Below are 26,383 nucleotides of genomic sequence, written 5' to 3'. Positions count from 1 at the left end.
TTGGTATGCGTCAGCTTGGGGATCTGTTGCAACAACTCTGCAGTAAACGCTGCTCTGCGATCGGTTATGAGAACAGCAGGTGCACCATGACGAAAAACAATGTCGTGGATGAAGAATCTCGCGACTTCAACTGCAGTTCTTTTAGGCACACTTTTGGTTTCCGCATAGCGAGTCAGATAGTCGGTTGCGACGATTATCCACTAATTTTCTGAAGATTACGTAGGCAATCTACAAAGAAGAACCATTCACACTTGCTGAAACCGTGCTGGAGGTGGATTGAAAGGCTGGAGGAAACTGGTGGGCTTCACGGGTGGAACTCTACGTCTATGACAGTCACGGCAGGTTCGGACATGGCACTGAACCGATGAATACAGCCTGTGGCCAGTAGTATTTTGGTTGTATGCGCGCTAATGTCTTAGCAAAGCCTAACTGACCGGCAGATGAATCGTCGTGGCACGCCTGCAAAGCTACGTCGTGCAGTGCTGTTGAAACGGTGAGGAGAGAAGTTTTCAAGATTTTTCTGGTAGAAAACATTGTTCCGCAGGCTACACAACATTAATTCACGTGAGAGCGGGTGAGGGACGATAACGTCTGCTCTTTTGAAGATACTGGATGACAGGAAGTAGCTCAGTGTTCTCATGTTGAAGTTCAGCCATCCGCACCACACCGATAAAACTAAGAAACAGTAAACCTTGTTCAGTGTCACATGACTTTGGAGAAATAGGAGCACGCGACAGGCTGTCAGCATCTGTATGCTTATGTCCTGATCGGTAGACCACCGATATGTTGTACCTTTGAAGGCAGAGGCTCAAGCAGGCAAGGCGGCCTGATTGATCTCATAGATTGGCAAGCCAACAGAGCGAATGGTGGTCACTGATCGCTCAAAAAGCCCGTCGGAAGTCACGAACGCAGTTTTCTCACGGTCACCGTCGTCAACTTCCGTTTGCCAGTACTCTGACTTGAGATCTAGTGATGTTAAAAACTGGGCATGGCATAGACCAGTGGTTCTCAGCCATGGATGTGTCAGGGACCACTTTTGGGCTGGTGGAAGTTATGAGAGACCCTTTGAAACGAAGGGTAATTGATTAATATGTGGAGTTTAACGTCCCAAAACCACCATATTATGACAGACGCCGTAGTGGAGGGCTCCAAAAAGTTTGACCACCTGGGGTTCCTTAACGTGGAAGCGAAGGGTACAAAGGATGGGGAGTATGTAGGTAAATTAACACAACTGGAGCGAGAAACAGATGCCTTTCATTGCTACCAAAGACATCAAGCAAACGGGCCACATCACTTCATTTTGGACAGTTCATCAATACGTGGCACAGTCACACTTAAACAGAGTTGCATATGTAATTTTCTTTTAAATGTGAAAAAAAAAAGCAGGCGAGGGTTTCGCAGATCATAGAAGTGGCTTCGCAGACCCCCTAGGATCTGCAGGCGCCCATTTGAGAACCACTGGCATAGACGATCGAAGGCGCCATCAATCCATGGCATGGGTAAAGGTCAAGTGTTTTTACTTTGTCAAGCCACCAGTAGTCGACGCAGAAGCGTAGTGTGTTGTCTGTTTTTTTACTAAGACAACAGGCGACGCCCACGAACTTGTTAAGGGTAGAATCCCGTCGTCATTCAGCATTTCTTGAACTTGACGCTTAATCACCTCTCTTTCCTTTGGGGACACATGGTATAGATGTTGGCAAAGAGGCCTCGCTGACTCCTCGGTAACAATGTAGTGTATAGTAACGGCAGTGCATTGAACTTTCGATGCTGTGGAGAAGCAGTCCGAGAATTCTGTCATTAGGCTCAACAGCCACTTCTTTTATGGATCTGGCAAGTCTGGATTAACGGTCAGCCCTGGTCAGCACAAGCTTTTGCATCCAGGGCAGTCATCTCCAATGTGCCAACATCGAAAAAGTCAGTGATTTTGCTGAGAAAGGCTGCAGTGGTGCTTCTAGGGACGTGCTGAAACTCATGGTTGAAATTGGTCAGCAGAGCTCGAAGCTTTTATTCTGTAACCGAAGAAGGCCTCGGGATATGCAGATGTTTCGTTTGAGCAGGAGCGGGATATTTGCCTCTGCAATACCTTCGTAGTCGATGAATTCATCGAAAATGTCACGGCGGTAACGTGACGTCATCGTCCACAATCCTCAAAGCATTGACGTAAGTGTTGACAGGGTTGCCCTTTAAGGCATGTGCCATAAAAAACGTGACCTGCGACTCCTGCAAGTCAATCACAGCTCCGTTATCCTGCAGTCTCGTCCAATATTAGGTCCATAGAGCCACTCTGCAGTATTACAAAATCTCCGAGACATGTAAATTCGTGAATACCAACTCGCACAGTGCACCATCCCACCGGAATGAGGAGACGGCCAACTGCCGTACATATCTGGGACCCAGCCCACTGTGTAGAAACCTTCTTCAGCCTGCAGGCAAGCCCATGCTGATAACAAAAATGTCTGCTCCAGCATCGATTAGTGCCATTACTTCTTCGTCGTCAATGGCTACCGCAATGTTTGATGTTACCATTCTCCATACCACGTTTGACTGCATCTGTACATCTTTTTGCTGCCGTCACCGTCGTACTGGAGGATCTTCTGTGCAGTCAGCGTCAGCGGCCTTACCTCCGTAGGTCGCTGAACTAAGTTTTCCCAACCAGCAGGACTCGGAGCGTCTCGGAGCACCGCGTGAATAGGCTGGGTTTGGTGACCTGTAACGAGCAGGCGCCGAAGAACGTAGCTCGTGCAACTGATGTTCGACATTGTGACGATTTTAGGTGCTCTCTATTTCCAGTGGTCGCTTGCCAGGTCGTGGACAAGGGGCATTAGGCTAAAATTCACGGAAACTCACACGGTGGTATGAACATTTCAGTACATGTGCCCGGCTTCCCCGCGGTGAAAACAAAAATGCCTGCAGTTGGGTGTATGCCAGATGTCACTCTTCCTCGATCTTGCTTTAGCGACGAACGGCGAGCTGCGAGGACTGAAGCCTACCACCATTTGATGAACGCAACGCTCGTTGGTGTAAAAATTGCTGGGTGAACTGCACAATAGAGGATTTCACACTGCTTCTGCGTAGCTCATTTTGATCCAGTGCCACTGTTGTGGCACCTCGTACTGTTGGGGAGCGTGAACTGCCTGATTCATATGTGGGGCTTAACGTCCCAAAACCACCATATGATTATGTGAGACGCAACGTGAACGACCTGTTGTAGCTCGGCGCATAGCATCTCCGCAACGGAAAGCTGACATACGAGTGAAGCAGTCACTTGCATCTTCTGTAGCTCTCTCCTTGATTACAGCTCCGATGAGCTCTCGCAACACACGCGCTGATGTCATTGCCGAATTGCCGAGAGTGACCTCACTTGGATGTACGACATCATGGTTATACTGCCTGGCGCTGTTGAAGGGCCCTCTCCATTGTAGTGGCTTCCTCATAGAACTCTACAAGTGTTGCAGGCAGGTTTCGAATCAGGCTGGCAAAATCTCTTCTTTGACAACACGCATTAGGAGGCGAACTTTCTTCGATTCAATTATAGAGGGGTCCGCAAGCCTGAAAAGCCAATCTATGTCCTCTATGTAGGTTGTCACGCTTTCGTTGAGGCCTTGAATCCCTGCCTCTATGACACGCTCCGCTGTCTCCTTCCTGTTTGCTCGGGCAAAGGCTTTGAGGAACTGCCGGCGAAACTCATCCCATGACGTAATCATTTTAATCCTCGTGATTTTCAAACTACGTTTTCGCGGACTCCTCGAGAAAGCAGTACACATAGAGTAGCTTACGCTCTTGGGTTTAATCGTTGATGACGGCAACCCGGTCAAAATCCTCGAGCCAGTCGTCGGCATCTGCAAAAGCAGCTCCGTGAAATTTCTTCAGTGTCTTGCGTTGGTTGACAAGCAGGTGCACTGGTACTGGTGCGGTGATGTTAGGGGGTGTTTGGTTCATAGTTTTCTGTCATTCAGGTAGCAAACCGTGCTATGGCTCCATTCTCTGTAGATGACGTCTGGAACGTACGTGCACAAAGGTAAGCTCGATTGAACTACTCGATAGACATGCGTCTGGAGTGCTCTCTGGGAACCGTATCATCTACTATACCCAGCACTTCCACCAAAAAATGTCACAGGGACACAGGGACGCGGATACAAAACAGGGCGTATACTCTCGGCAAAAAGGGCGAAAAAAAAAACACCAGAGGACGTGCACACCAAGCTACTTTGTTGTCCTCCTTTTAGAGGCTGGTTACTATAGTTGCCAGCCTATCTTGAATCAATATAACGAATCCAGATATAACAATATCGTGAGAATATCAGTTATAATGAAGGAAAGAAAGAATAGTCTTGCAATAGATACAGCATATGGTATATACATTTATAACGCATTTTTGGATAAATAAACTCATTTTTGCGTAAGATACAAGTTTTTTCAGTAAGGTTTGACTCTATAAATGATTGTTATACAAAGTCCCAATTGGTTGAATGTGTTTTAATGGGGTGAGAAAAGATGCGCACTTTACAGCTGTGTTAAATGAATATATTGCAAAAATATCGCTGGGAGGAATCAAATTTTTATCCAGCATTTCCCACATACCTGGGCACTAATGACACGAAATGTGCTGGCCATTGGGTCATACTGAGCCATTGCGCAACTAATGTTTAAAGCATAGTGGTAAATTACGAAGGGGCCTTTTTTGTTTATCAGCACTCTTAATGTCTGCCACAATCGGAGTGCAGTGAACTCTGCTTTGCCATGACAAACAACGCAATGCTAGCGTTTTTGTTGACGACAGCAATAGGCGCATCTCAGTAGCATTAGTCTCGTATTTTTCCTATACAAATTCAAAATAATAACATATTTTGTAATATGAATATTTATATAAAAAGCAAGCTACATTTTTTTTATTTACAGGTAACAACATTACAGACGGCAGTCAAACATTGTTAGGATGCCATAGTTTTGGTAGACTCGCACATAACGTAGCTAGCCACGATGCTCTCTTTCTGTGTGTGCGTGCGGTATATGCTATCGTGCAGCATGTCTGCAAGAACCTTGGGGACATTAGGATGTGACATTTATTTTTCGTAACTTATCTGTAAAAAGTGTGACACGTCAAGACGAGCATGTTCGAGCATTTATAGTTATACCTTGCCGTGATCACTTTCAGCATCGGTCGAGGGTCACCGCTATTTCCTCAGCTCTGATCCTTCCATGTAAGTATGGCACTTCCACACTTCGGGTATATGCGAAAGTTTGTCCCGAGTATCTGTATTTTTCAATATAAGCATTGTGTCATATTGTACCTCGCTGCAGTATGCGATCAAACACGTGAAGCGCACTACATGCTGGTTAGTGCAAGCATCTTTTGTGTAATGCTCTTGCTTTATGCCGCACATGCGTCTTTGCAGCAAGTGCTAGTAATTATGTAGAAGTGAATTCCTTTGAAGTCTATCCAGTGCAGTATTGAATGAAAAATAACAAGTTGCCTTCAGGGTCGCATTTCACTTCCATTTGAAATGCGACCGCTGCACACAAGATCTAATCTGTTTTGTTTTTTTCCGGGTCAGCTTGTCAAGCACCATTAATGATGGGCCGCCGCGGTGGCAAACATTAATAATTATTACATAGTGTCAGGAGGGTGAGAGAATGAATGAAATAAATATATTCACAAAATATACAGGGAGAGTCAGAGGCAGCTGCAGCCAAGATGGAGGTACAACAGCAACAACACGAGCACGGTCCCTTTCGTCGTCTTCGTCGTCTACGATGCTCTTTCGTTGCCGATGTCGTGTAACATATAAACCCTGCTGCTGGCAGCGCTGTCTCGGTGCCTAAAGGAGAGTAGGATCATATGCGGAGATGTATGGTTTCAGGCGGGTCACGTGGATGACGTCAGTGGCGGGTGCGGACGACGACGACTGACTGTTCAACAGAGCAATCTCGTATGTCACCTCAGTAAGCCGGTGTAAAACCTTGCAAGGCCCAGAGTAGCGAGACAGGAGCTTCGAAGAGAGGCCAACATGGCGGCATGGTGTCCAGAGGAGGACCAATGAACCTGGAGAGTAGGTAACTACTTGTAGCAGGCTATCATAGCGGGCCTTCTGAGAGAGCTGCGAGCCAAGAAGACGTTCTCGTGCGATTTGGCGGGCCACTTGAGCCCGAGCAGTGGCATCCTGGGCGTACTCTGTAACCGTTTGCGTAGTTGATGGGAGAAGAGTCTCGAAGGGTAACGCTGGATGGCGGCCGAACAATAAATAGAAGGGGGAGAAGCCAGCGGTGTCGTGGCATGACGAATTGTACGTGAATGTCACATAAGGCAAAGTACTATCCCAATCAAGGTGATCTTTGGAAACGTACATAGAGAGCATTGTTGTGAATGTTCGATTTAGGCGCTCGGTAAGACCATTTGTTTGTGGGTAATAGGCCGTAGTGAGCTTGTGACGCGTCGAACACGAGTGAAGGATGTCACTTACTACTTTTGAAAGAAATGAGCGACCACAATCGGTCAGCAGCTGCCATGGTGAAGAATTACGTCATGAAGCAAGAAGTCCGCGATGTCAGTGGCACAGCTTGTCGGTAGCGCTCGTGTGATAGCGTATCTTGTGGCGTAGTCAGTGGCCACGGCTATCCACTTGTTTCCAGTGAGAGAAGTAGGAAATGGTCCAACGCCATCAAGACCAACGCGGTAGAAGGGAACGGTGGGTATGTCTATTGGTTGGAGCGGACCAGCTGCTGGTGGCAAAGTGAAATGTTCGGAGCACTGGCAGGACTCACAAGCAGCAACGTATCGGCGCACAGAACGGTAAAGGCCTTGCCAGAAGAATCTACGCCGCACGCGATCGTACGTGCGCGTGACCCCGAGATGTCCCACGGTTGGGGTGTCGTGAAGCTGTTCAAGTACAGCGGAATGGAGTGTCGCAGGAACTACGAGTAGTAGCTCTGGTCCCTCGGCGCTGGTGTTGCGTCGGTAAAGAATGCCATCGCGTAGAACGAACAAGTGTAGCGACGGGTCTACGTGGGGCAAACGTAGACTCTGCATGATAGACCGCAAGTGGACATCGCTGAGCTGTTCCTTGCGTATGTCGGTGAAAGCCGACATGGCGAAGACACAAGGGTCAGAATCATGTGCTGAAAGGTCGGGTGGGTCCACGGGGTGACAGGATAGACAGTCGGCATCCTGGTGCATTAGGCCAGATTTGTATGCCACGTCAAAGCTGTATTCTTGTAGTTTCAAGGCCCAACGGCCAAGTTGTCCAGTTGGATCTTTAAGGGACGACAGCCAGCACAAGGCATGGTGATCTGTAATTACCGAAAAGGTGCGGCCAAACAAGCATGGTCGAAATTTTCCGACTGCCCAGACTAGTGCAAGGCACTCACGCTCTGTAATGGAAAACTTGCTCTCCAAAGGAGAAAGGAGGCAACTGGCATAAGCAATGATGCGATCCTGTCCTCGTTGCCGCTGGGCGAGAACAGCACCAATTCCATGTCCGCTGGCATCGGTACGAACTTCAGTATGGGCTGACGGGTCGAAATGGGCCAAGATGGGTGGGGAAGTAAGTAATGTTGTAAGGGTGCTGAAGGCAGTTGCTTGGTCAGTACCCCAGTAAAAACGCATGTCCTTCTTCAGTAGCTCCGTAAGTGGTCGGGCAATGTCAGCAAAATTCTTCACGAAATGTCGAAAGTAAGAACAAAGGCCGATAAAACTCCGTACATCTTTTGCGGAATGTGGTATGAGAAAATCTTTGACAACTCGAATTTTGTCAGGATCAGGTTGCACGCCTCGAGCACTGACACCGTGGCCCAGCACAGTGATTTCCCGACTGCCAAAGCGACGTTTGGAAGAGTTGAGCTGAAGTCCTGCTGTCCAGAAAACCTAAAGAACAGCCGTTAGGCGGCTAAGGTGGCTTTCAAATGTAGGTGAAAATACTATGACGTCATCGAGATAACACGGGCACGTAGACCATTTGTATCCACGCAGGAGAGAGTCCATCATCTTTTCAAATGTAGCTGGGGCATTACACAATCCGAATGGCATAACCTTGAACTGGAAAAGTCCATCTAGTGTGATGAATGCGGTTTTCTTACGGTCTCCATGATCGACAGAAATCTGCCAGTATCCTGATCGCAAGTCGATAGATAAAAAGTAGACAGACCCGTGTAGGCATTTGAGAGCATCGTCAATCCGTGGCAGTGGATACACGTCCTTACGTGTTACTTTGTTTACGTGACGGTAGTCTACGCAGAAGTGCCAGCTGCCATCCTTCTTCTTGACTAGCACGACCGGCGATGCCCATGGACTGCAGGAAGGTTCGATGACGTCTTTTCTGAGCATTTCATTAACCTCGTGCTGGATAACTTGTCGCTCAGCTTTAGACACGTGATAAGGACGTCATCGGATGGGGCTGGCGTCTCCAGTGTTAATCCTATGAGTTACAAAGGATGTCTGACCCAAAGGGCGGTCATCGAAATCAAAGATGTCGCGGTAGGATTTCAGCAGATGCCGGATATCAGCTGTCTGTGCTGGAAGAAGGTCCGGGGCAATCATCTTGTCGATTGTGGCATCTACTGCACTCTTCAAGGATGAGAATGGAGCAGAGGACGAAGAAGATTCGGCAACGAACGCCGAAATAACAGCATCTATACAAGAAACTTTTGCCAAAGTCATCCCATCTGGGATAACTTGAGCACACCATCTGAAGTTGAGGATCGGAAGAGATGCTGTATTTCCCGTGACTGTCAAAAGTGTGTGAGGCACGGCAACATTTTTGGCCAGCAGAACGTCAGCAATAGGTGTCAACATGTAGTCACCATCGTGAACAGGAGGGACAGATCTCAGGTTAACGTAAGTAACGGCTTGAGGTGCTAGGCGAACGTGATCTGCAGAACACAGACGGGGTTAAGCTGGTGTTGGGTCGTCATGGTAACACGGTAAATCAAGTTGAAGCATGCCGGTTCCACAACCAATAAGGGCTGAGTGGGCGGATAAAATGTCCATGCCGAGGATAAGTTCATGGGAACATTTCTCGAGCACAGCAAATAGCACTGTCGTGGAGCGATCAGCCACACTTACACGCGCGGAGCACATGCCAAGCACGGGAAACGTGCCGCCGTCAGCGACCTGGATGAGTGGTACTGCGGGTGGCGTTAGAACTTTCCTAAGGCGGCAACGAAGCTCTGAATTCATCACTGATATGTGAGCCCCTGTGTCCACAAGTGCAACAACGGATGTGTCGTCTACTTCAACGTCAATAAGGTTGCGTCGAGTCGGCAGCATGGTCAGAGGATTTGGCGGGCAAGTGGTCGATGCAGCATCATCTCCGGGAGCTGCATCATCTAGTTTTCCCGCGGCAAGTGGTCAGTCGGCGAAATTGGGGCGAGCGAGACGACGGGCGACGGGAGAGCTGTGAACGGGACTGGTAAGCATGTGGAAATGGAGAGCGACTACGATATGGGGGCATAGAAGGAACGTCTTTACTGGTGGACTGAGGTGACTCCCGGTAAGTTTGAAAGCGTCCATGATCCCTCTCTGGGCGATGGGTGTACCCATAGGATGCCTGATGCCAATACCACCGAGTGTTACAATGGCGGGCCACGTGTCCGATACGGTGGCAGTTGAAACAAATTGGGCGATCGTCAGCAGTCCTCCACTCGGCTGGATTGCGAGGGCGCGCCGAAAGGTTTTGGCTTTGGGCATACGAAATAGGGGGTCGACAACGGTCGATCGGCTGAGAGGGAGCTGTAGTGCACTCGGAGGCCAGTCCAGCATTGGAAAGCTCTTGTCGCACAATGGCATGTACCAGTGACAACATCTGAGGGCCAGAGTCACAGGCATGGGAGCAAGAGCACGCAGGAGACAGAGCTTCAAGTTCACGTCTGATGATCTTGGTCACGTGCTCTGCAGTTAACGGTGTCTGTAGTGCAGGCCCGTCTTCGCACGACCAGGTTGCTGCTGTGTTTGATAGTCGAGTGAAATCATGGGCGATACGTTGACTTTTTGCGGCCTCAAAACGCTGGCACTCCTTGATGATGGCATCGACCGTGTTGCAGTCCTTGCATATGAGAAGGTTGAATGCATCATCTGCAATGCCTTTCAATATGTGTGCTACTTTTTCGGTTTCTTCCATACCATTGTCTGCTTTTCGGCAAAGGGCATGCACGTCCTGTATGTAAGTCACGTAGGACTCTGATGACGTTTGCGCACGAGATGCCGACTCCTTCTTGGCCGCTGCCTTTCTACCCACAGACTTGCCAAAAAGGGCGCGCATCTTTTCTTTGCGCGCATCCCAGCTTCCAATTTCATCTTTGTGGTTCTCAAACCACACTTTTGCTGTTCCTTTCAAGTAGAACAGGATATTGGCTAACATAAGAGTTTCATGCCAGCGGTAATTCTTACTTGTACGTTCGTACAACGGCAACCATTTTTCAATGTCGATGTCATCCGTGCCACAGAACGTGCCAGGATCTTTTAGCTGCGAAAGGACAACAGTTGTTGTTGTAGTCACCTCGGCAGGAGCGGGTCCCTGGTTTGCCATGGTGGAAAAATCCAAGCGTCGGCCACTGCGGAGCTCCGTTATATCGTGTTGTACCCCACACCTCCACCAAATGTCACGGGGGTGAGAGAATGAATGAAATAAATATATTTACAAAATATACAGGGAAAGTCAGAGGCGGCTGCAGCCAAGATGGAGGTACAACGGCAACAACAACACAAGCACGGTCGCTTTCATCGTCTTCGTCGTCTATGATGCTCTTTCGTTGCCGATGTTGTGTAACAATAGTTTTCCTACGGCATAACCAGACTGGGCTAATTGTAAGGATCGTTTTAACATTGTACTGCTAAATTCAAATGGGTTCACGCCACCTATTTTATTTTGTAAAACTGCTGTAATTGTGTACTTTTGATGAGTCATTATTGCCTTCATTTCTTTCAGGTGGTGTACTCACTTTGCTTATGTTAGGATATTTTCCAATTGAAACAACTTTTGCTCCTAGTGTTCAAATAAATTCCAAGTTTCCTCACCATACTGCCTTGACTGTATGGAGTTTGTTGGATCAGCAAGTCTTGAGCCTATCAAAGAACAAACTACGTGACACATGATATACCAGCTGAGATTCAAGCAAGCAAGTTCTGGCTAATGATATGATTAATCTTGAAATTGCACCTGGGCATGATTCACCACCAAGGTGTCTGGCTTGAATGCCCTCACAAATGGATGTGCCAACTGCACCATTTGACCAATTGGAGTACAGCAATTTAGTGAAATAGGAATAGAGCCAATTGGCCCAATCAGTTATATACTACTGCCCCATTTGACCCAATAGGCATGCATATAACCAAATGGTCCGAATGGCCCAACTATGACAAATGGAATCAATTGAAACCAACTGAAAATTTTCCAATTCCAATTGTTTCATTTGACTATCTCCCTCTTCGCCGATTACACGGAGATTATAGCACGGCAGGCAACCAGATTTGGAGCGCTGACTAATCGCAGATGGAAAGTTTTTTTTTTTCTTCGATTGTGCTCCTGTTATACCAATCAAGTTAATATCATTCCTCTCAGGAATCGGAAGCGCAATCGCGTATCACCTTTGGCGCGGACAGAGTGGGCCAGCGTCCGTCGCGTTCCGTATGGCCGCATCGGCAGCGGACGCGGTGGGCGTGGCTTGTCTGGACGACGGTCGGGCGCTATCCGCTCCAGCAACCCACGAGCGTCGCAACAATCGCCACGGTGGCTAGCACGTGGCGCACGACCAACGACACGGCGAATCGGCCGGGAAAATTCTGTCGCCTGCCGGCGACGACCGACGGCGAGAGCTCCAACGGCGGTCCTGCTCGAGGGCGGTCGCGACGGACGTCGCACCATTTGCCCCGTTCATTTCTGGTCGGCCAGTCAGGACTAGCCGGCGGCGCGCGCAGACAGTCTTCTTTCTCCCTCTTTCTTGGGAATGTATGTGCCAAAACCACGATGCACGCCGTAGTCGTAAATTTCGACCAACGTGCACCGACTCCGCGCGGGCCTCTTGCATTTCGCCGCCGTCGTAATGCGACCGCCTCTGCGGGGATCGAATCGGCGACCTTTGGGGTCAGCGGCCGAACACCATAACGACTTTTCCGCCGAGGCGGACACGACTTAAAATCTTGAAGAGCGAGCGGAATATGTCGCACGCTTTAAGCAAGCTTTCTCTTCCCTCTGGAAGCACGCTGCCGCGGCTGGGAGCTACGCCCGGAGGGATGGCGGTTAGAAGAGACGCCTAATTTGTGCAGCACAAATTAGGATGGCAATGGAGAAGTGCGTGCACCCGATGAAACAAAATATGGCTCTCCGAGATTCTCGCGCGCGAACGTAGCTCACCGTGGAGCGCGGCACTCTCCAGCGAGCAGCGCATCTGATCCAAACGGCGCTTTCGGTTGTATGAAGATCTACACCAGGCCCACCAGAGGGGACGGGCCCAAAGAACATGTTTGGCCTCTGTATCATAAGAGGGGAGCACGCTCGAGAACGTTGCCACTTGGCGCTCCGCTCCCCGCCACGCACGACTTCCGGGCTTGTCTGAGATATTCGTAGCAGTAGTGTCTGCACGATCGGCCTGGCGCTTGTAACCAGGCCGAACCTGACTCGATGTCTTCCCGCTCCATAACATAGTAAAAAAAGAACGCGAAAACGACCAGGAAGAAGCAATAAGTTCGCACACTTCCCACTCGATAACATAAGGCAGGCAAAGCCGATCGACCTTTACGTATCTTTCGTCATTACAATTATTGTAGATATCCGTGCTTTCCACTGAACCAGATGACTGTTTAAACCTAACGTTACTTGTTTCTTCTGCAATAAAGTAGTCTGTGCGGCTATATCTTAGTGTCTCTATGGTGTCTGAAAGATAATTCAACCCATTATCCTAAACTTCCTGCCTCTCACCCATTTTTAAAACTATCGCCGTTTCCCGACTACTTTCCGCATTCATATAACTACAACCCAGTACACGTCATCAAACGTGATAATTGATCACCGTCGTCCACACGGGCGATAACCAAAAAAAAATCACGTGATGAGGCCAATGGGGCGCCGAAATTTGTCGCATCATCGTGACGTCACACGATGACGTCATCGCACGACATCGTAGCTTGGTGAAAAGTAGACCGTTCACGGAGGCATGCCTCCGATCCGGGAGGCAGTGCGAAACCACTGGATTTCGTGCCGACCGGTTGTGCCCCCGCGATCTCCGATGACAGCGCAGCTCTGGCCGACCGGCTCGCCCTCCACCATATCCGGACGCCGTGAAATTCTCGCTGAGTGGTTCCCCGTCCTCGGACTCCTGCGACCGTGCCCATCTATCCTATCTTCTCCTTATTTCTGTATGTGGGTCTCTCTGTCCTTCCCCCTATCTCTATCCATATCCCCTTTTATTTTCCTTACCCCCATTCCTCGTGAGCCACTGTTGAGGTGTCGCACTATGATGCAGACAGTTACGGGGCTCACTTTTATCTTCTTTTCTCTCTCTTAAGAATCACTTTAAAAATCACTTACACACGCAAGGTGCAGAAATCTTTCGGAGAGGGACGGAGAGATATGGTTCTCGCCTTCGAGTCGTCTAACGCATGTGCATAAGGGAATGTGAGTTTCAGGCTGCGATTCACATACCCTCTCCTGCAACCTTCCGTAGCGCGGGGACGAAAGCTCTTGTCAGAAAATTCCGCACGACGGAAGACCGTCCCTCCCCCACAACTCTCACCATAGGCGCGTGCACACACGGGAGGGGGGGGGGGCATAACCAGCCCCCAACATTGACATATGGAGAGGGGGCGAGAGGGGCAGGGGCACAGTCAGCTCCGTACATAGACATGATAGAGAGGAGGCGCTGAGATGAACATTCACCCCCTCCCCTAAGGGGCCCTTAGCATGCACGTTTGTGCCTCTCACAAGATACATCCATATGTCTCTATGTCACGTGAATATCAACATCACTCAAGCACATGAATACGTACGTCTTATTAATAATGGCGGCACGTGGGAGGGTGAAATAGGGCAGTCAAACCAAAGTCAAATTGCTCATGTGAGAGCAAACATTTTTTATCTCTTCATGTGTTGATCGGTCACAGAAACGACTGTGAAGTTCAATACGATCTGAAACTTGTATTGCGCACCACGCCACACCCCACCAACCAACCTCCTCAATGTACTGAACTATAACACACACACACACACACACACACACACACAAAGCCTACGTGTATCAAACACACCTGTCGTTTCATTATACGCCCAAAAGTACAGCTCCAAAAGAGGAATGACTTTCAATTAAGTTACCCCAACACCAGGGATGCAGCGCTTGTATCACCATGGCAGTTCCATTCTCCGTTGTTATGAGGACGTCAATTTTAACCATCTATTTCACGTTTCATTGTACTTGCCGTTATGTTTAGCAACATGCCTTTTCTATTTTTATGTGCAAAGTACGTGTGCACTTTTCAAAAAAAAAAACTTTGGAACAATTATTTTAGATGTGAAGTAGCTCCTTGATTAGCCTGTGTAACGCTGTCTCCCCGTACGAACGGGCCGCAGGTGCTGCGCGGTGCCAAGTAGGTCACGCCACTGCTGTGCGTTGACGTCACGCTCCCCTCGCAGTGTGTGCTGATGTCACACTCTCTCTCTCGCCTGTCAAAAGCTCCCGCAAAACCTGCGGCGACCACCGCTCGCTTCACCACAGACTCGCCGATTCCCGTGCGATTAAGTTGATGCACGCCTAACGTACGCGTTAGAACATGTCTGTATGTGTCACCTACAACGCCAGCCATCGCTTCAAACGAATCTTCCAGCGCTCATCGCAGCACCCGCGTTAGCGCCGTTCAACCCATGACATAGCGCGCGCGCAACGCTGCTGCTTCGCATCCGATCAAGGTTCCCTTAAGGGAGATGGCCCATTTTTTTTACTTCGAATTATTTTTACAGATGCTTATATTTATCGGTTCCTGCAACTTATTCTGTTTTACAAGAACAACTATTTTATTTTCCTTTTTTTTTCTTTCAGACCACCACTGATCCAGTAGCCTCTACAGGGATCGACGATACTTCAGCTTTTGACGATCGGCTTCTGTAACCTATAGCGAACTATACGCAAAGTCGAAGGAGTCGAGTAACAGTCAACCATCATCACCTTTACACACCGTTGTAGGAGGTATCACTGGTCGAAAGGGCAGAAGCAGAAGACTCATCTGTCAGTACTCTGCCCTCTACCCATCAAGAATGCGACGTCACGAGAGGCATGGCCGTGTAGGCGTGGTGCGGGACCGCGCGGTGGTCCAGGGATCCCGGGGAGTCCAAACACACTTGATCTAATAAAGTCTCTCTGTCTCTGTCTGTCGGTCGCTCAGACAGACAGACATACATACAGTCAGTTAGTCAGTCTGTCACGTTGATTGTCTGCATAGCACCACGAATGGAAACGCACCATCCCAAAACATGTCTCTTACAGGGCCAGCGTGACGGATGCAAAACGCCGCCCCACGGATCTGTACACGACTGAGCAAAACATTGCTTAATCTCATTTCCGTCGTGAGGCACCACCGAAAAGGTTCTCTCCCCCACGAATGCAAAGCACACGCGAAGACTAGCCGATGGGCGAGAGCAGGAGAGGTCTATAAAGTAGAGGGTGGTGAACGGCTGGATCAGGCCAGAGTCCTTCAATGAAGGACTCTGATCAGGCGCATCTGGCTGGCATTGAACACAGGAGGCGCTGCCCAGAGTGCCGCACACGTGGCGATAACGAAATGAAAGAAGCACGTAAGATCAACGACCATTATTGTCCAGAGTAAAAAAAAAGCGTCAAACAAGCCGCTCTTGTCTCGTCTTTCCTTCCCTGCACGACTACAAGCGAACAAATGTCCTCCGAGTGGTGAAAAAGAAATAAATGCACGGCGTGAGCTGCACTTTCACGGGAACCAGAAAATGAAACATATTGTGCAAAAATCGCATTAGTCAAGGAGGTTGGCCGGAAGTTACCTTGGTCGCGGTGTAGCAAAAAAAAAAACGTATTAGGCCGAAAAATGTATAATACAGAATCGTATGAACAACGTTCCACTGTGTATTGCTCGCGTTGCCGTAGCCAGGGCTGTTCACACCTAGAATATGATAATGACTGTTGGGTGTTTTACGTACCGCGATATGACTGTAAGGGACTCCGCAAATTTCGACAAGCAGACGTCAAGCTTTTTCGCACACATGTTTCACAGGCAGTGGGAGGCATGGCTTGCGGACGAGGACAAGCAGAGCCAAATAGCTTTGCTTGACCAGGTCCAGCGAGCCGCCCGTGCCAGCGGAGCCCTGGACTGAGGGCCCGACCAAACTGCCTGCATTTCAATTTTTTTTTCTCTCTGAATAAAGTTTCGCCTTCAAGAAACTTAGAGAGAGTGCGTGTGTGTTCGCGCACACATCGATACGAGAGGGTTGAACCCGCTCCTCCTCCACCCTTACAGCCCTGGTTGCACTCATAATTGATTGCGCTTGACTTATATGTCACCCTTTCACATACGCGCGCACGGTTTCTTTATCCCATATACGATTTTTTACTATTTGATTTTGTGGCCTGATTCTTCAACGGAACCACAAGGTGGAGGGAACTGGGCGACTACACATGGCACAGGAAATGCTGCCAGAGAACAGCATATTACCGCAGGGTAAACTAGCGATGGGGGGGGGGGGGGGGGCACCACGTGGCAAGAGAACCGGCATGTCATCCAGTCGCGAATGTCCTCCTCGCCAGGCCATACAAGCCAAGGTTACCCCTCCATACAAAACGATGCATTTCAAAGAACGCGATGCATGACCTTGTGTGAAACAATTATGTGGAAACACTCCAGCACAAACTATGACCGACTTGTCGTAAAGCGCGCACTCGTGACCCTATTGAGTGTCAGGGCGATGTATACAAGCGACAGCGCGTTATCTATCTAGACGACGATGATGAAAGAGGGTAGCGTGCCTACTCAACACAACAGCTTGATAACGAAGGCCACGATAACACACACCTCGTCGGCTGCGCACGTTCACGCAAAACAACAACAAAAAACACGCTGCCCCTAAAACAACAACAAAAAAAAAACATCTCACCACATTCATACCGACAAGCGAAACCATTGTTATCACAGGCACCCGGGTGACGGAAAGATGCAGAGATAAGATGTTTGACTTGGACGCAGTACGGACGGAGGGCTCTCTCTCTCTTACCATTCGTTTCTCGTAGTAAGTCGACATGCTTGCTACTGTTGTCGCTTCCGAGCAGTCTGTATGCTCAAATGTCAGGTCGGCAGCCAATCACGATCACAAACACGCACAGGCGGATAGCCGCGGTGTTCCAGCGGAGCGCTTTTGCTTTGCGGTACTATAAACCGCCGGGCACTCGGGGATAAGAACAGCGTACGCTTGGGACACAGTTGACGAGAAGGGAAGGTCACACAGGACACCCACTTATAAAAGCCCGCGCCGACGCGACCTTAAACACACAATTCGCCGCCTCACCCTCCCGACACTTTACGCCACCGTTGGCGCGTGTTGGCAGGCGGGCTTCACCACGTCACTTCCCTCCCCAACCGAACCTCGACGCCGACGACGGCATACGGGCAAAGGAGCAGTCTATTGCACGCCCGCTACTGCAGACGTCACGACCTCGGACCCGATCGGCAACGGACCGAGCTAACAGTGTTGACTACTAGAAGCTGCGCGCCGTATAGACGCACTAAACTGCCCTCAGATGACGAGCCTAACGGCGATTCGGTTCCGTTGTGTGGCTCCGCCACACTACAGTGCCACACAGTCATCCGACTTGCAGTCGAAAGCGAAACTCGACGCGTCCACCCTCGTACGTCTCAGCAAGGTCACGAGCGAAGTGAAAAGAACAAAACTTGGCACGGCGCGGAGCGCATGGGTAATGAGATCGTCGTGCCTTCCGAAGCATTTTATTTCTCCGCCGAGGCATATGAATACAAAAAGAAGCGCTAGCGGATGCTCTCGGCTGTCACTGCATGGCTGCTACCGCAGCGGCGTTAGGCCGAATGACCGCGCGCATATCGAAAAAAATAAGACAAAAACACGTTTCGGCATTATCATAATTATACCCATGCATCTTACGACTGACGCACGACGCTTTAGTAAACAATATACTTCCCGGTCTTGGGGAAAACAGAATTGAAAACGCTGGCACACGATTACGGGCGAAAGAAAAGGAAAGTAGCAGACGAAAAAAAAAAAAAAAAGCAGACGAAACCGAAAGTGTTGTTTACGATATCCTCTACGCGCGCTCTTGCGTAACGCGCAAAATATTACGCGACATTTCGCGGCATCTTGGCGCTACTTCTCCGAGAACAATGTGAAAAGAGTCATAGGTTCTTAAACGCAGTTGACAGGAAATAAGTTTCGGTTTCGTGCAGCAAACGCAGGAGAATGGCACGTTCGCCGCAATAGCATGTAGCCGCAACTGGCCCCAATCAGTCTCCGCACGCGATACACAACGGTCGTTGTAACCGCAGAACAGCGACGTATCTATGCGTTATAACGTTTCTCGATGAACAATGCGAAGAACAATAGAAATAAAAGCCTGTCAGGATGTCGTCATACGAGACACGCGTCGCGTACACCGAGTTTCACCTGTAGTAGAACCCAGTAGCCTCGCAACGGTAAGCCATTGGACGAGGCACAAGTCGCATTGGTAGGAAGAAAAAAACTTTAAATTATCCGTTGAATTAGCACCCCGCAGGACAGTGTCATCATTGCTAATCACACGTCCCTTTACCGTTTCTCTTGCGTGTATCAGGCTAGAAACCTGTTCACTTGCTTGACTTTTTCGGCTTCAACCCACTACAAGGGATTGGCCATTAAACAAACAGTTAATATAAGAGTTCTCTTTTTTTTAATTTTGAAAATTGATGAGTGAGACATCGATGGCAGTCGGAACAAACGCCAATTTAAGAATGACCTGGATATATAAAATATTTAAATAATACGGAACGCATTGAACTAACGAAATGAATTCTTTCCAAGCCGAGCTCTCCTCCCTTCCCTTGATTAAACATCTTCTCTAAAATTATCCATTTACAGAAGCAGCGCTGCAGTCGGGTTACGGCAACGGCGGCGACGGAAGAGCCGGCCTACACCGCTGTGTCGGCCAACATAACGGTGCACGGTGGGAAAAAGCAGACGAAAACAAAGACTCGAAAAGGGAAAACCGGAGCAATCAATGCACGCCGCGGCGCCGTCGTGCAAAGCGGCGCGGCCGCTCGGTGCCCCGTCGTGGTTAGCCTAGCGTGCAGGGAAAACAACGCCCTTTCCCGATAAATTAATCCGTTTCGCGCCGTGGGTACGCGGAACACGGCTAGACAGACGCAGCGCTGAGGTGAGTGGGGGCAAAGTCCGGCCGCTTACGTTAACTACATGTCGTCGTCTGCAACAGCGTGCCATCCGCAACGCGAGGTCAACGAAGACGCGGTCGCCGTGACGCCAGGTGCGAAGTTGTCGCCTGCGAACGAAACGACACATCACCCAATAGTGCTTTCCCGCTCTGCGGAGCGCGGCGTGGTCTACATGTGAAAAAAAAACAATCGGGAAGCGACCATCGTGTCGACGTTGTGTGCATAGTTGGTGTACCGGTTGCCCGGCGACGAAACATGGTGCTGCGAAAGTCCGAGTACCGCAACAACTTCAGGTGGTTCTCGCCCGACAAGCGCAACGCCCTGTGGCTCGAGAACGCGCTGTACCGCGCAGAGAGGCGCCAGCGCGAGTACGTCCACGAACCGCTGGGCGACGAACAGGACAGCGGCTACGAGCTGGGAGACTCCGAGTCCGAAGAATGCGGCTTACCGCCCACCAAGCTCAGGCAGCGTCGGTTGCAGCTCATCGCGGAGGCTTCTTCCGCGGCCAAGAAGCGCGCCGAGGAGGATGCCCTTCTCGCCCGTCAGCGAAAATCCGCGCCGCCGCGTCGCAGCCCGGTAGAAGAAGTCGACGCAGCTTTAATCCTCGGTACGTTGATTTGTCGACCTCTTCGGGCCCCTTTCACTGTGAGTACATTTCGAACTGGCCCGTCGACCTGTTGGGTGTTGCATAAATAGTTAGATGCGTTCGGCACGATGCTACGCACACGTACGCGTCAGCGCTGAAAGTGGCCTCCCGTAATTTATTGAATGCTCCAAACGCATCGGCTGTGCACACACGCACCGCTCACACCTGGTTGAACCGCGGCAGCCAACCAAACGCGTGCGCGTGGTTTGCGGAGAGCGCGTATTCCGGCGCATCAAATGCCTGCGCGACGCGCCATAGCGGTAACGAAAGTGAAAAGAAAGATCCAACGTTTCATACGGCGATCGCTTTAGAAAGCCCATCTCCTTGCGCGTGGGATAAGAAAAAGAAAATGCGCGTCGGTGTCAATTGTGTCGTCTGCTACGAAACATCCGGAAGCACTGCGATCGCTGAACCACAATGATACACGTACGTACGTCGGGCGAATTTTCGAAGAAAAATTAAACCTGCACACAATCGCGAACTCTCATTGTATCATGCGATCGTATTTTAAGCGCGGGGAAAAGACAAACCGCAACTCTCCAGCGCTCTTGCAAACAAGCTTTCCCTGGTAGTAAAACACGAGCAACTACGCGATCTGCGTCAACGTACCGTAGCGTCCCACTGCTCGAAGTGCGATCTCCTCTGCGCGGGTGTCGTCCCGTTGCAACGCGCCGTGGTGGAGCCGCCGTTCATCGTGCTTGCACACAATAGCCGCGCTGGCGCGCGCCGAAGACTTCCGACACGGAACGAGGACTCGCGACGTTTGCGACGTCGGGCATCGAGAGGATACGCGTGTTACACGCCCCTTCCCCTCGCACCCTCCTCTCCATCAATAGGCTACGCACGCCGCTCATTACGACGCGATGAGAGGAAGGAGACCGGGGGCATATCGGAGAGATATTGCCCATTTTCTTTCTTTATAAGTGCGCCGCTCGCGCGCGTCACACGATAAAAGTGTGTCGTCTGCAAAAGCAGAAAACACTCGTACTCTGCTCTCGGCGACGACGTGAGCTGACAAGTGTTTTTATTTTATTATTTTAGCAGAAAACACAGACGCGAGTAGGCCCTAACAACCCGCAAAGTCAGCACCATCAGCAATGCGATAAAAGGCGCAACAAGGCGTCGACAGTCCTCTCAAAGCAAGCGAAATCTTATCCATGCATTAATTAAGGTCACTCCCTGGCGGGCACACGCAATCGAGTTTTCAGTGCATAAGTGCACCACAACGGTCACGGGAGCATCATAAGTGGCCGTCCTTCGCATATTTATAACGTGTTACTGTGTACGCAGCATCCGCCGACAGGCACATGGCCACACAGACTGCGTGGCCTGCCAAGAAAGACGTCGCAGTGCAGACGGTGCTGGCCGACATCGTGAAGATGCCCCGTATCGCCCAGGACCACAAAAGTCGAACCCGTGAGTCACATCGCCAATGTCTTTACAAAGGCTTGTCTGGTTATGTGTCCCTTTGCACATAAACAGACAAGGCCATCCATACAATGTGGGAAATCTACACATGCATCTCCACAAATTAAAAGTGAGCACGAAGTGCAGGCAACAAGTTTTTCAGGGACCCAAGCGATTATAGGATACGAAGGCATTCAAGGCACATCTAATTTCTTTAGGCATTCGTAATGAGTACGATACTTTGATGCATCGTGAAGAGATGCAGACACAGGCAAACACGAGGAGTCAATATTTTGTCATTTATGGCTGGTCCATATTGCAAACCCCTAAACCACATTACACTACTTTGCTCAAAAACTGTTCCTGTTATGACTAAGCTACTAATGCAATGACGTATGGCACAAGGTATCTTGAATCGTGATTTTTCAATAGAACCCTCAAGAACTCCACATATACCAAATTTGGTATTACGTGATGTGAATGAATAACGAAGGTAAATGACATGTACAGACATGGTATGCGTGTTATGGAAAACGTGACTACATGCTACTTTCATAGCGCGATCGTGGCCGTTTAGCTAGCTTCACATAAAGCAAATTTGGTATCACGTAACGTGACTAGACGACAAAGGTAAATGAGATGTTGAAGCATGATAATCATGACATATGTGTCATATAAAACATCAATACATACTACGCTCATAACGTATTCCCGACCATTTTGCTAGGTCCACACATACCAAATTTGGTATCATGTAACGTGAATAGATGACGAAGATAAATGATGCGTTCAAACAAGATAACCATGACATGGAAGTCATGTACGCCATAATGTACGTCCACCACGTAACGTTGTGCTGATTTTAAAGTGACATATCAACCTTCCTCATTTAAGCTTCGCATATTATCGATTCCCATTGTACGTAAGATCTGCCAGTTTTTTTTCTAACCTTTGGCTACGACAATCTGCAAGCTTGAAATTGCAACACACAAAATGTTAGGGTTGGTGGAAAACGCTTGGATCACTTGCTCGGCCGTCCCAAGAAACTATCTGATTGCGGCTATGTGAACCAGCTTCAAGCACAATGCACACTTCTATATGCGGCTTGCATTACATTACTGTCGAACAAGCAACTGTCTGGATGTGTAGAGTTTCAATGTCTCAAATGGCGTTCATTGTCTCTTACCTCCAGAATCTTTTTACACAACCATCGTGCCACTGACTAGCGCACAGACACAAGGAATGAGCTCTGAATATTAAGAGGTCAAATGAAGAGAAAAACTATCTTTACATTCAAAGATTAGCCTTTCAAGATTCTATAATGAGCATGTTTGCCGGGAGGAAATGCTTGGTAAGCGACAAAGCATGGAGAATTCACAGCGCTGGCAGATTCGCGAAACGGTGGTCGCGGTAGTGGAGCAAGCAGCAGTAGCGGAAGGTGTTGCGGGCGAACGGACGAGGCAGCACCTGTGGTGGCTGCGGCGAGCACGCGGCACGCGAGGGGAGCATGACAACAACGCGCAGCTGTGGTGTGACCTACTTGGCACTGCTCCAACACCTGAGAAGAGAAAAGCCCGTTGCGGCACGTTTATATGAACGCATGGAGGAACAGCGTTACACAGGCTAGTCAAAGAGCTGCTTCGCATCTAAAAAAATGCTAATGACGACACCACCTTGAAATTCACACACCAAATGTCATGATGTAATTTTTGATGACCTCTACAAGGTCCTACATAGTCCCTAATTGGTAGAAATGAAGCACAGTGAACTCTCAGTGAAAAGAAACCTGTTAAACGAAACTGCTGCTTATACAACTACCTCTGATATGACTGCTTTCAAACTTGAATGCTGCAGCCCAGTTCACCTCTCAGTAAATGCAACTCCTGTTAAATGGAACTCATTTTCCCGGTCCCCTCAGGTTTTGTTTAATGAGAGTCTATTGTACATCGCCCTCTGAGGGGTCACTAATTTAACTAAGCAAGTTGAAGAAAACTTCGCTGAGAAATTGCCGACAGAATACTAGAAACACACTTAAAAAAAAAAACGTAATTACATGTGCAACGACTTCAGCATGAAGCTTAAAATTGATAATTTGGCCTTGCTGTTCGGCTCTATTTCTCAGCTTATGATGGTGAAACTAACGGCATTAGAACTCTCGGAGTACAGTTTATCAATCTAAATAGATTCACTCGGTCACTTTTTAAACTAGCAATTTGTTAACATCCAAAGCGTAATCTAGACAGTGAACAACTACAAGAAAGAAAATAACAGCAATAACAATGATTATAAATGCAAATGCATCAAAAGCAATCAGTAAACTAATGCGTTCCCGATTTCTCAGTTTATGCACTTAAAAAATATATACTATAATGCAGCAGAGCCCTGATATAGTAAAAGCAGACATTACAAGTTATACCTGCTAATAACAAACTAAACATACAATGTTATCAGTTGATATCAGGATGTAATGAATATACGAAAGCAATATGCACACCTCGTGTAATATCAGTTCCATGACCTCTAGTATCTATTATGTATTAGTCAAGTAGTGATTATATAAAGTATACATACACATACACTAAATGGAAGTTTTTTTGAAAACCAAGGAAGGGAATATATTTGTCATTTTGTGCATTTACTAGGTTTCAGTGTGTCTTGCCCTAAAAAGGCATCTTATAGGTACTTTAGTTCCTGTTCCCACACTTCAGTGAACTCTCCAATGCCTTTAGTAGTGACATAACAGCTAATTCCCCCTCTTTCATGTGGTGGCAGTCACGGCATGCACTAAGTTGATGCACTAGTATACGAGTCCCACAGGCATCAAACAGCACTTATGTGGTTTACTAGACATGGATTGGCTTGTGGACGTTTACTCTGAAAGCTATAGATTTATCATTCGCATTCAGTGAACAATACAAGAATACAACTTGCCCACTTATTTCCCATGATTTAATTGGCTTTGTGGTAAACAAACAGTGTCTTGTAATATGGAACGAAAAGACAAACTTGCTAACATCGTGAACAGTGAGATGTGAATATCGCTCTATTTCAATTGTGGAAGAAGTCCCTACTTAAAGGGCATTCAATGTCCGATTGACATATGAAATTATTCGATTCGTACTCAATTAAGCCGCAGTGTTTTAGCATTCGAGCATCCCTGTGGGTCGTGTTCTTTCCTGTTTGGTGACAGTACAGCCTCTTGCCTCTCCTTATGCTGCTATGCAGGTAGCAGATACCGCGGCTCTCCCAGGAAGGAGCTGGAACCGTGCCAACGCTGCTTCGCTCTGTGGGGTGCTCCCTTCGAGAACTATGGCTGGGCTGACGAGGTCGAAACGATAGGGACCAAGCAGACGTTCAATGTGGCTGCCTCAACCAATGAGGTGAGTACAAACATTTATCAAGCCTGCCATCAATCTTCATTGTAAACCTACTTTGTGTCCACGGCAGGAAAAAGGAGCTACAATTTACCCTTCCCTGTGTCAGCTGGTTCCATTATACGCCTGCAGACTTCTTAATTTAATCAATCCATCTCGTTGGCTGCCATCATCAGCTGAATATCCGGCCCTTTGTGAACCATTGTGTTGCTTTAACTGAGCGCTGATTGTGCTATGCATTAGTACGTGGCTGTCCCAGGCCTCTTTGTTTCACCTGATGTCGTCAACTGGATTAATAGATGGCCCTGTTTGTTCCGAGACCCTTTCAGCTACCTTCGAATCCCTTAATATGTCGAAGTGCTTATATCAATTGTAAGCATAGTCATGCACTTGTTGATGCTGTCACATGGATAAAATGGGGATGATGAATTATCTGCTTAATTGGTAGCCAACAGCATCAAAATTTGAGACCGCATAAAAAGTCCAACTCCACATATTGCAGATACATGGGTGACTCTATTTAAACTCTCACATTTAAAATGCAAGTAGAAAAGCTGCAGAAAATTACCATTAACGATTTAGAATATAAAAAAACAGTATGCCATTGTCACTGCTTGCCATGAGTAATGTATCATCTGGGCATGACATGGCTCTTTTGACATTGCCTTGAAGTGTAAGCATTGCCTGTGGTTGCCCACATTGTACTGAAACATCATGTAAATGATATGCTGGGATGTCCGTTACAGTGAAAACCATCTAGTGCATGCATTGTCCGCTCATGTGCTATTTCAAGGCTGCTAGCATGGCACTAAAATACTACTATACTATTACCAGCTTCAAGGCCTCGGTAAGATTGCTCCTGTGGCACATACATAATTGCAACATAAGCAACTGTAGCCAAAGTGCAGTTATATTACACTTGGCATGTGTATATGAGATAATGAATGCTGTACTGAAGATAATGCCTTGGGCAGGCACCTTTTTTACTTGACGCAAATACCCACAAGTGTGGGTGGGAAGCTGATCGCTGCATCTCTTGTCAAAAGCATTATCACCTTTTATACACTTTCATATCCATTTTAGCTGACTGCTACTTTCTACATCTCAGTTAAAAAGGATTACCTTTTCCAGTTTCACTGTCTACTCCACTGCATGTTTCCGACTAACAAGACAAGACTTTCAGAATATTTCCGCCTAGTGCAAGCATTGCATCTCAATGAGTCACCGTCTCAGTTTTGATGAATTCCCATCTTTGCTGCAAGGGGCACTTAACAGCGATAACTGCAAGAGAGAAAGCTTCGTTGCTTGATTTTTATCTATTCATAGCAAAACTCCGTGCGTGAAGGTTAGATTAGGCAAAATGCTCATTACTTTCAGCTCATTATTTATTTTTCCATGTCCCGTAAAACGATCCTGACACATGACTTGGAATCAAGTTCCGTGAAATTCTGACACTGGCTTAACCCTTCCGCCACCTTGCAGGTCTCTGCAGAACTCGTTTGCAAGGCTTGATATAACAGTATTGTTTCTAGAGCTTTGTTATTACTCTACCATACTAATTTTTTG

At 48.3% G+C, this 26,383-nt stretch overlaps 2 protein-coding genes across 9 annotated transcripts in view; one reads left to right on the top strand and one right to left on the bottom strand.

Annotated features, from left to right (window-relative positions):
- UGP (UDP-glucose pyrophosphorylase) overlaps nucleotides 1-26,383 on the bottom strand; it is an 81,705-nt gene that overhangs the window by 49,318 nt on the left and 6,004 nt on the right. The window contains exon 1 of one of the 4 annotated variants that reach the window (XM_037419011.2): nucleotides 20,646-20,820. The exons of 1 other annotated variant lie outside the window; for it this stretch is intronic. In XM_037419011.2, coding sequence (XP_037274908.2) covers nucleotides 20,646-20,729 — 84 coding nt within the window. In that variant the 5' untranslated portion in view covers nucleotides 20,730-20,820. Of the gene's footprint in view, nucleotides 1-17,213; nucleotides 17,824-19,838; nucleotides 19,980-20,645; nucleotides 20,821-26,383 lie in introns of those variants that run through there. 2 more of the 4 variants (XM_075866141.1, XM_075866140.1) reach the window with 2 other exon arrangements.
- Nucleotides 19,063-26,383, top strand: part of LOC119167519 (uncharacterized) — a 58,405-nt gene continuing 51,084 nt past the window's right edge. Inside the window, exons 1-3 of one of the 5 annotated variants that reach the window (XM_075866148.1) lie at nucleotides 19,082-19,997; nucleotides 21,327-21,452; nucleotides 24,669-24,823. In XM_075866148.1, the coding sequence (XP_075722263.1) occupies nucleotides 19,646-19,997; nucleotides 21,327-21,452; nucleotides 24,669-24,823 (633 nt within the window). In that variant the 5' untranslated portion in view covers nucleotides 19,082-19,645. Of the gene's footprint in view, nucleotides 20,036-20,905; nucleotides 21,043-21,326; nucleotides 21,453-24,668; nucleotides 24,824-26,383 lie in introns of those variants that run through there. The other 4 variants (XM_037419012.2, XM_075866149.1, XM_075866150.1 and 1 more) reach the window with 4 other exon arrangements.

Source organism: Rhipicephalus microplus, chromosome 6 (genome assembly GCF_043290135.1).
Source record: "Rhipicephalus microplus isolate Deutch F79 chromosome 6, USDA_Rmic, whole genome shotgun sequence".
Taxonomy (NCBI): domain Eukaryota; kingdom Metazoa; phylum Arthropoda; class Arachnida; order Ixodida; family Ixodidae; genus Rhipicephalus; species Rhipicephalus microplus.
Note: the sequence above shows the minus strand (reverse complement) of the source record. Positions and strands in the feature narration are given on the sequence as shown.